Here is a 10,964-nt window from a genome sequence, read left to right as displayed (position 1 = left end):
CGATTCGAAGAATTAAAATCCACAGTGATATTGCACGGAAAAGTTATCCATGAATTTGGATAGAGTTATCGCAGAGCACAGATATAATTTCGGTCCATGGACCATAATTTATAAGGACTCCAATACCACTCCGTTACGAAGGGGTAACAAGCGTTTTTGAAGGCATCCTGATTTCAAAGGAAAAGCAACTGGAGAGGATCAAACGGAACTGAATCTGCCGGTCACCCAGCCACTCCTCGCTTTAAATAGCGGATCAGATCTGGTCCATTCTATTCTAACAACCCACCCCCCAATCCCCACCTTCCGTGTGTGTTTTTTTAATAGCTGGTATTTAAAGTGACCCATTTATGGCAAATACACAGGAAGGGATGCTATCCCCGCACGGTTGCGATTCGTACAAGACTTCCGGATCGACACTAAATTGTAGAGAAATGTGCTGATTTCTGTATAGTCCAATTTCTCCTTTGCAACTAGCAACAAGAAGAATCTTTTGGAGGATGGAATAGCGCGGCTAAAGCCCATTGTGTCTGCACAGATCTCCCTGCAGCATTCTCTGGAAAACTGTTGCTTGCTTTTTATTGTGTTTTACTTTCAGCTACAATTGGTAAGTGTCCAAAACCCTGAGACATTCGTACGACACCAGATTTGCAATTGAACAAATGTAAATTTTGTGTTTTGTAACTGACAGCCTGGTTACTTTCGTTTATGAAACAAATTTTATTAATCTTGACCGTAGCAGTGGGGATGTCCATCTGGGGATAGTTGTCAATATTCTGGGGTCTCTCAGTTTAAAAAAAAAGGCTTTTAAAAAAAATCACTCGGATGTGATATCTCAAACTATATTTGCAGGCGGGGGTACACCGGACGGTGTTTGAGATACCAGAGCTGGAGGGGAGGAGGAGACGGAAGGGTCTGACCGGTATTGAGCTCCGGAAGGTGGACGCGATGGAACTGAGAGAGCAGGTACTCCTCATTCTGTGAGGAGAGATGCTGCAGGCAGTACACATGCTGCTCCAGTCGGCATAAACCTCAAAAATGATGAATTTTCGGAAGACCAAATTTGCAAGGTAACATGATTTTAGAGTTAATTGTTGCTAAGGAATGACAATGCCTGAGTGTTCAATGCTCATTTAAATGGTGATCCGTTTTGCAATTCTGCTTTGTTTGAAAAACATACTGCTTTGAAAATATTGCAAATGAGAAGGTATATGTGTAACCATATCATTTGTAAAGGTACAACGTGATCTCAACACTTCTAATAGAAAGAAAGCAGCTTCTTCCTGAAGCACCTCCCAGAGTATCCCAAAGTGTTTCCCTTGCCCGTACGTGAAACTGAAGTGGTCACTGTTGTAAGCTTGGGAACCAGACATCCAGTGTCTGTAGAGCAAACTTTTACAGGCAGCAGTGTGACCATCAGCCTATATGATGTTCATGGAGGGATAAATATGGACGGGAACAATTCTTGTTCCAAATAGTAGCATGGAATTATTGGTGCCAACAGTGTAATGCTGGAAAAGCACAACAGGGGTCAGGCAGCATCTGAGGAGCAGGAGAATCGACACTTCGGGCATAAGCCCCTCATCAGGAATGTTTGAGATTATTGGTAACAATTTGGTAAAGAGGGCAAATGGAGCCTCAATTTAATATTGTGTCAGAAAGATAGCAAGGCTAACAGTGTGGCACTAATTTAGATTCCCTACAGTGTGGAAACAGGTCCTTCAGCCCAACAAGTCCACACCAACCCTCCGAAGAGTAACCCACCCAAGCCCATTTCCCTCTGACTAATGCACCTAATACTATGGGCAATTTAGAATGGCCAATTCACCTGACCTGCACTTCTTTGGACTGTTGGAGGAAACCAGAGCACCCAGAGGAAACCCACGCAGACACAGGGAGAATGTGCAAACTCCACACAGACGGTTGCCCAAGACCGGAATCAAACCTGGGTCCCTGGTGCTGTGAGGCAGCAGTACTAACCACTGAGCCACTGGTATGGCACTGGAGTAGCAGCTGATATTGTGCTCAAGTCTCTGGTCTTTTACGGACTTGAAATCCACAACCTAATAACACTGAAGATAAGCATGGGTTCTAATGAGCCAGTGTTGATGGATGGATAGAATAATTATGTGGCATAACAAAGAATTTTAGAACCCAGGTTCGATTCCAGCCTTGGGTGACTGTCTGTGTGGAGTTTGCACATTCTCCCCATGTCTGCGTGGGTTTCCTCCAGGTGCTCTGGTTTCGTCCCACAGTCCAAAGATGTGCAGGTTAGGTGAATTGGCCATTCTAAATTGCCCATAGTGTGAGGTGCATTAGTCAGAGGGAAATGGGTCTGGGTGGGTTACTCTTTGGAGGGTCGGTGTACACTTGTTGAGCTGAAAGGCATATTTCCACACTGTAGGGAATCTAAAAAAAATTCTAAATTTTCCATTTCCAGCACCAACAGGGACTGAAAGTAGAATATTCACCATGAAGATTCATTCCCATGCCTGTCTGATTTCCCATCAATTTAAAATAATGTCTGAGAAACCTAGCTTTGCAAAATGGGCATATTACTTTCGCCAACCACCGAGCAATCTGTGCATTAACCACCTTGCACACTAGAATACAAAAGCTTAAAATTACCCCTGTTTTCCTTCCTCTGAAAGACATCAGTAAGCCAGATGGGATTTTAAAACCATCTATGTTAGTTTCATGGTCACTGTTACTACGACAAGCTTTCCACTCTCGATTTTTATTTTAAAAGATTGATTGAACTTAAATTTCTTCAGCTGATGTGACAGGATTTGAACCTATGACCCTCAGTCAGTGGTTTGGCCTGTGGAGTATTAGTCCAGGGACACTTCCGTTATGCTATTATCTTCCCATGTAAGTGAGCCCTGAAATGAAATGAATGTAATTTTATAATCATTCTTCCATGGGTTCCAATTTTGGTGTGCTTTTTCATCTCTAAATATCATGTGTCATTCATGAAACTTATTAAGGTACTTTTCAATTCAATTATGACAACACATGAAGTGCCTTAAATCTCTCTGTTTAAGTACATTATATATAGCATTGTAGCCTGATTCCATTCACAATGCAGGTTGCTTTTATATTTACACAACAAGTAAGTATTTTCTGATACATTTTGAATGAATCCAAGAGATTTTGCTCTGTTTCCAGCAGCTTGGAAAGGTACTACACTGTGACCCTTCCCAGTCAAGTCTTTATGGTAGCTACCCCAAGCTTCATTGCTTCCCCCAACACAAAGTCTTGGATGTAGGTTTGCTCGCTGAGCTGGAAGGTTCATTTTCAGACATTTCGTCACCATAATAGGTAACATCTTCAGTGAGCCTCCGAATGAAGCACTGGTGGTGTAGCCCGCTTCACATTTATATTTTTGAGTTTTCTAGGGTTGGTGATGTCACTTCCTGTGGTGACATAATTTCCAAAACATATAAATAGAAAGCGGGCTACAAGGACTTAAGGAGCATCAGGGAGCAAACGCTCTGCAGGTTGGAGCCATACCTGGCACATGGACAGATGGCTGTGCATGTTGGAGGTCAGTCATCTCAGCTCCAGGACATCTCTGCAAGAGTTCCTCAGGGTAGTGTCCCAGGCCCAACTATCTTCAACCCTCCCTCCATCATAAGGTCAGAAGTGGGGATGTTCACCGATGATTGCACAATGTTCAGCACCAATCACAACTCCTCAGATACTGAAGCAATCTGTGCCAATGCAGCAAGACCTGGACAACATTCAAGCTTGGTTTGGTAAATAGCAAGTAACAATCACGTCACACTAGTGCCAGGCATAATCATATGGAAAAGAGAGAATGTAATCATCTACTCTTGACATTCAATAACATAATTTTAATCACTTTAACTCCCAGTATCAAAGCCTGGGAGTTACCATTGACCAGAAACTGAATTGAGCTGAAAATATGTTGCTGGAAAAGCACTTTCCTGAAGAAGGGCTCATGCCTGAAACGTCGATTCTCCTGCTCCTTGGATGCTGCCTGACCTGCTGCGCTTTTCCAGCAACACATTTTCAGCTCTGATCTCCAGCATCTGCAGTCCTCACTTTCTCCCAGAAACTAAATTGGCCCAGCAATGCTTAACTGTGGCTACAAGAGCAGATCAAAGGCTAGGAATCCTACAGCGAGTAACTCACCTCCTGACTCCCCAAACCCCTCTATAAGGCACAATCAGTGGCGTGCTGGAATGCTGTCCCCTTGTCTGGATGATACAGCTCCATAGCACTCAAAAAACCTGGTGCCATCCAGAACAAAGCAGCCTGCTTGACTGGCACTACATCCACAAAACTTCACTGTCTCCAACACTGACATTCAGTAGCAACAGTGTGTAACTTCTACAAGATGCACTGTATTAACTCACCTGTGCTCCTTCCTCAGTAGCTTCCAAAGCCACATCCTCTACTATCTAGGACATGTACAGTCTTTGAACAAATAAATAGAATAATATTTACACATGGAACGGTATTATGTTCTTGGTTTTACAAAACAGAATGTTTAATCCTTGGAGTTGTGCCATGGGAGATCTAGTAATATTGAAACATTTTGCATTAGTATGTGGCCATTGCACAACAGATAATAAGTTTGCCTTTGTCATACTTTGTTACAAAGCCAAAACAATCTTTAAAAAAAAACACAAGAAAACTACTCACTGACCTTGAGCCTTAAAGTTACAGTATATTACAACTACTTAGTTTAGGCATAGCTGCAATTGCCTAGATATTTCATAAGCCACAGTTAGTTTAGCATTTCAACATCACAACCATCAGGTGTCAGAGTTGCCAGGTGCAGTATTTCTCTGATCATTTCTTATAACTGGCATTTATCATGTATTCAAGGTGTCAGAAGAAAAATATAATCCCATAAGTATCAACAACTTCAATTATGTAACACCTACATTGTAGATGAGCTGGATTGTGGTGTATGATACAGGCAGCAAACATATCTCTGATCTGAAGAGCATAGAGGGAGAAAGATGAGTGGCTGAATATAAGAGAGGTGGAATAGTTAGGTTGAAAGTGGCTAAAACATGACTTAGGGTTTCAGCTGAAACAATAACAATGAAGGGCAAAGATGTGCATGTGGAACGATGTGGTCTTTGTAGTGGTGATGAAATGAGGATCAAGAGTTCAGGTCTAAGTTGAAAATAAGATGCTGAAGTTTGTAAATTGATTTAGTCTGACACAGTGGCCATAAATGGGAATTATGACGATGGATTCCTTAGCAGGGACTGAAGACAGTGTTTGATTGGAAGAAATTAGGGCTTCTGCATGACTGGATGTTGACCAAGCAGTCAGACAACAAGGAGGCAGAGGCAGTTCCTGTATTATACATGGAGAGGTAAAGCTGGGTGTCATCAACATTAACGTGAACCCTGATTACATGTCTTCAAATGGTATCTGCAAGGGGCTGCCTATGTAGTCAAGAAAGAATTGATTGATTGATTGTCATGTGTACAAAAGTACAATGAAAAGCTTTGTTTACAGACAGATTGTAGTAAGCAAGGATGTACAGATTCAAGGTTGTAAGAAAGACCTAGACAGAGGCATTCGGGTTACATTGCACAGGGCATGCACTAGGTGAGAACAACATTAGCAAGATCAGCATTATTTGAGGCGAGAGAGTCCATTCGTCAGTTGGAAGAAACTGTTTCTGAACCTGCTAGTGCATGTGTTTAAGCTTCTGTAACTTCTGCCTGACGGAAGAGGTTGTAGGGGAGCTTTACTAGGTTGTGATGAGTTTTTGGTGATGTTGGCAGCATTTCTGTGGCAACGAGCCTTGTAAATAGAGTCCATGGATGGAAGGTTGGCTTCCATGATGGTCTGGGCTGTGCACACAATCTTCTGTAGTTTTTTTATGGTCCTGGGCACAGCAGTTGCTATACCAAGCCATTATGCACCTGAACAGTACGCTTCCAGTGGTGTATCTATAGAAGTTGGTGAGGGTCGTTATGGACATGCTGAATTTCCTACGACTCCGGAGAAAGAAGAGGCGTTGTTGGCCTTCTTGATTGTCACATCTACTAGGGAAGTCCAAAATAGGTTGTCAGTCTTCATCACTCTGAGGAACTTGACGTTCTCCACCATCTCAACCTCAGCTCTGTTGGGGGGCGGCATGGGAAGCAGTTAAGGAGAGAACCATGGAAATAAGAGACTGGAATGGTGTAGACATGGTCTTGTTGCTAAGAGTGGAATCAAACAAGGGCAACATCACTGAGCTGGATCATCGAGGAGGGACATTGACGTGGTCAACCTCATCAAAAGTTGCTTATGCATTGAGAAAGGTCAGGAGTTATAGTGCAGCACAGGCACAGCTATTTGTGCTGTCAAATGGTAGTATTTTTGCTTTTGAGGCTGAATTTCTGAACTGAAGTGCAAAATCAAAAGCTGAGGTGCAGTGTAGTGCTGCACTGTCAAATATGTGTCTGTGGATGAGATGTTAAACTGAGGCCCTGTTTGCCTTTATAGGTGGATATATTCGATCCTATGGTACTTTTTCAAAAAACCTGAGGGAGCTATCTCTGAGTCCTGACCAATATTTATCTCTTAATTGACAGCAGATTTTCTGTTTAATGTCTCCTTACTGTTTGTGGGAGCGTGCACATCAATTAGCTGTCATATTTCTTACATTATTACAGTAGCTACACTTCAGAAACATTTCCTTGGCTGTAAAATTATTTGAAATAACTGGTGGGCCTGAAAGGTGCCTTATGAATGCAAGTCCTCTTTGTTGATTTGTGACTTTGAGTAATTTTAGCAAAGGACAGGAAACTTGGTTTGGAGAGATTCGAATAATTCTGCAGGAGAGATATGCACTACAACAACACATTCAAGGACTTTGAGAGGAAAGGGAGGTTGCAATGGGAGTAGTAATTTTCATGTAGAGAATTGTGGAGGTGGGTTTATTGAAATGATGACAACAGTTTTGAGTGGACGAGGATAAAACATTCAGGGAGGGAACAACTTACAGAGTCAGCGAGCATGGGGTTTGGGTTGGGTGGTTGGTCATTCAGTGGAAATTGGGTCAAGGGAGCAGGTAGTGGATTTTGTGAGCAAGCTAACTCCGAAGATGGGAAGAGAGACTAAAAAAGTTGGAGGATGATGCACTGGAAGGAACACCCTTAAGTGTTGCTTGGCTTGTAGGGAAAGGGAAAGTGGGAATGCAGTAAAGGTTACTGAATAGAACCAAGAGTTTCCACAAGCTTAGTTCATTTTTTTGCTGGAGAGGACAGGGGAGGGGGTCTCAGAAGATGGTAGGTAGTAGCGAAAAGAAGCTGGAGATTGGTTTTGCTCTTCAGGATGTTTCTGAAGTATCATAGAATCATACTGTACAGAAGAGGCATTTTGGCCCATCAGATCTGTGCTTGGTCGAGTACATCAAGCAACTAAAATATATCATGACCTATACTAATAGATTTAGTGAGCAGACAGGAACTACAAATGACAATTTGTTTTATATTAAGGGGCATTTTTTGATAAAATCTTCCTGTTGTGCAGGCTGTTGTCTCCCTAGCTGGTTGAATAATGTTGATATCCGGAGCAGTTTGTCATTGTACCTCTGTTTACATGACATGAATAGTGCTTGCTTCATTGTTGACTGGTTCAAACCCTGACAGGAAAAGTCAGATAAATTGTTATGAAATGTTTACATATAGCAGATGTCTCAGCCATCAGTTTATGGTTCCAAGGATGGAGAAGCAGTGGGTTCTCTTGGGGCTGCATTTCACTTTGGTCTGTAATTTGTGTGAAAGGTCAGTCTGTGTTTAAAACAGGAAAACCTTTCTGGTTATCCTTATACCAACCTTTTCTGCTGATGTTAGTGACTAGATTAAAACGGACCATCTGGGGTAGAAACAGAGACAGGACCTGTACCAAATAATGACTGCTAGTTTCCATGATTTGGCAAATGTTACTGATTTAGTAATCCAGAACATGGGCCAATAACAAGAGAACATACAACTGGTTTGGAAAGAGAGTCATACCAGACTTGAAATGTTAACTCTATTTCTCTCTCCACAGATGCTGCCAGACCTGCTGAGTTTCTCCAGCACTTTCTGTTTTTATAATAGATTCAAATTCTAACTTCTGACACTTTGAGAATTTTACTTGACTTTAAAGAGTTTGGAAATAAAAATCTGACATCAGTTACAATAGAATAAAGTGGCCATTAAATTGTGCAATTGCAACTAAGGACCCAACATTTCCAACAATGTCCAGTGATGTGCAACATGACTCCGACCCATAATCACCCACCCAATTAAATGCCCGCTGCACCACCTAACTTGACATTGGGCACAAAATTCCACCTTGTGTTGCTGAAACATTAAGTCAGGAGCAAAGAGTTCCAAATTTGCCTTTAACTCAACCTCAAATCCAGAGCAGTCAATCTTAATTCAGAGTCAGTTGAGATATATTCAAATAAGGTCATCCATCTATCAGTCAGAGTTAAGGAATCCTGTAGCATGTAACTCACCTTCTGACTTCCCAAAGCATATTCACATTCCATAAGGCACAGGTTAGGAGTGTGATGGAACATTCCCCACTTGCTTGAATAGGTGCAGCTCCAACAATACTCAAGAAGCTTGACATCATCCAGGACAAAGCAGCCCATATGATTGGCACCACAATCATTCACTCCCTTCATCATCAACAATCAGTAGCAGCAGTATATATTATTTACAAGATAAACTGCAGGAATTCACCAAGTCTCCTTAGACAGCACCTTCCAAATCACGACCACTTCCATCTAGAAGGACAAGGGCAGCAGATACATGAAAATACCACCATGTGCCAATTCCCCTCTTAGCCTCTCACTGTCCCTGACTTGGAAATATCATTCCTTCAGTATCACTGGGTCAAAATCCTGAAACTCTGTCCCTAAAGACACTGTGGAGGTACCTACAGCACCTGGACTGCAGCAGTTCAAAAGGCATGTCGCCACCTCACTCTCCAGGTTAATTAGGGATGGGTAATAAATGCTGACCTGTAATATCCACATCATGTGAGTGAATTAATTTAAGAAATCTCTTCTCAATTATTTTTTGAAAATATTTTGCATTTTAATATGAATTATAGACTCCTGGTGTACTTTAATTCTCTATGTTCCTGGAGTGGTTTTTTACCATGTCAGCATTGACAAGACTTTACTTTGAACCACTCTCAAACAGGGAGATCATATCAAATTTAACCCAGACCACCTCAGCACAAATAAAGGTTGATTAAACTGATGGATCACAGAGCCAGGTTATATCATTTCTCCAGCATACTGTTCTATCAACACAAGACAACAGGAAGTTTGCCAAAAGTCATTCAGCTAATCCTCTTAAATGAAGCTGTCAAAAGAGCTGTGGGATTTAAATAAAAAGAAAATGTTCATCGGATACAGGCATCGCTGGCTAGGCCAGCAATTATTGCCCATCCCTAGCTGCCTGAAGAAGATGGTGGTCAGCTGCCTTCTTGAACCACTATCGTCTTTGTGTTGTGGGAACACCCACAATGCTGCTGGGAAGGGAGTTTTGATATTTTAATGCAGCGACACTGAAGGAACAGCGACATATTTCAAAGTCAGCATGGCGAGTGGCTTGGAGGGGAACTTGGTGGTATTCCCATATATCTGCTGCCCTTGTCCTTCTAGATGGTTAGACGTTGAGGTTTAGGAAGATGCAATTGGAAGAGCCTTGGTGAGTTACTACAATGCATTTTATAGATGGTACACGCTACTGCCAGTGTGTATCAGTGATGAAGGGAGTAAATGTTGAAGGTACTGAATGGAGTGCCTATCAAGTGGCTGCATTGTGCAGAATGGTGTCAAATTTCTTGAGTGGATTTGTTGGAGCTGCTCCCATACTCCTGATTTGTGGCTTGTAGCTGGTGGACAGGCTTTGGGGAGTCAAGATGTGACTCTTTGCAGGATTGCTAGCCGCTGACCTAGAGATGAATTACATTAATTAAACGTATCTCAAATGACTGTGAATTATGATTGATTGCTCTGGATTTGTGATTGAGTCATAGGCAATGTTGGAATTCAATCATCCTGACTTGTTTAGTAACACTTGGAAGAATCTTGTACCCTTCCGTGTGGCAAGTTAGGTGGCTTTTCTTTGTGCTGAGTGGGGACCTGATTGAACTGAAAAAAATTATAAGGGGCGCAGGTAGGGTAGATAGGAAGAACCTTTCCTCTTAGCAAAAGGACTAATAACCAGGATGGGCCGAATGGCCTTACTTCCGCTCTTATGTCTTATGGTCTTATGGAAACATTGTTTTAACGGTTATGGGGATGAGAGGGGTTTTGAGAAAAATCTTTTCACCAAGTTGATCAGAGTTTCTACAACTCAGTGCCTGAAGAAAGTTAGAGATGGAAACCCTCACAACTTTGCAGAAGGATTTCGATGAGCATTTGAAATATCAAAGCACACAAGGCTGGAGAAAGGGATTGAGTAGATAATAAGTGTAGACACGATGCTGCAAACCTATGACTCTATGACTAATCTCAACCATTTTCTTTTGTGTTGGGTATGGCTCCAGTCATTGGAGTTTCCCCCGATTCCCATTGATTCCAGTTTGCTAGATCTCCTTGATGTTATATTTGACTAAATGCTCCCTCAATGTCAAGGGCAGTGACTGTCACCTCTCCTCTGGAATTTAGCTCTTTTGTCTATTTGGGATCAAGGCTGCAATGGCTTCAATAGCCAAGTGGTCATGCTAGAACCCAAACTGAGTGTGCATGAGCAGATTATTTCATTTCAAGTGCTGCTTGATAGCACAGTTGATGACCCCTTCCATCACTTTACTGATGTCAACAGTAGACTGATGGAGTGATGATCGTGAGTAAAGCAATAATTGGCTGGGTTGGAATTATCCTTTGAGCACATACCTGGACAGTTTTCCACATTGCTGTGTAGATGCCAGTGTTCTAGTTGTGTTGGAATAGCTTAGCTAGGGGGCATGGC

General features: G+C 42.1%; 1 protein-coding gene across 3 annotated transcripts in view; it reads left to right on the top strand.

Annotated features, from left to right (window-relative positions):
• The first annotated feature begins 226 nt into the window (after window positions 1-226).
• Window positions 227-10,964, top strand: part of mmd2a (monocyte to macrophage differentiation-associated 2a) — a 118,830-nt gene continuing 108,092 nt past the window's right edge. Inside the window, exons 1-2 of one of the 3 annotated variants that reach the window (XM_043711916.1) lie at window positions 227-604; window positions 850-1,067. In XM_043711916.1, the coding sequence (XP_043567851.1) occupies window positions 1,036-1,067 (32 nt within the window). In that variant the 5' untranslated portion in view covers window positions 227-604; window positions 850-1,035. The remainder of the gene's footprint in view (window positions 605-849; window positions 1,068-10,964) is intronic. The other 2 variants (XM_043711915.1, XM_043711914.1) reach the window with 2 other exon arrangements.

This window comes from Chiloscyllium plagiosum, chromosome 21, assembly GCF_004010195.1.
Source record: "Chiloscyllium plagiosum isolate BGI_BamShark_2017 chromosome 21, ASM401019v2, whole genome shotgun sequence".
Lineage (NCBI taxonomy): Eukaryota > Metazoa > Chordata > Chondrichthyes > Orectolobiformes > Hemiscylliidae > Chiloscyllium > Chiloscyllium plagiosum.
The sequence above is the reverse complement of the archived record's forward strand: the minus strand, read 5'-3'. Positions and strand labels throughout refer to the sequence as shown.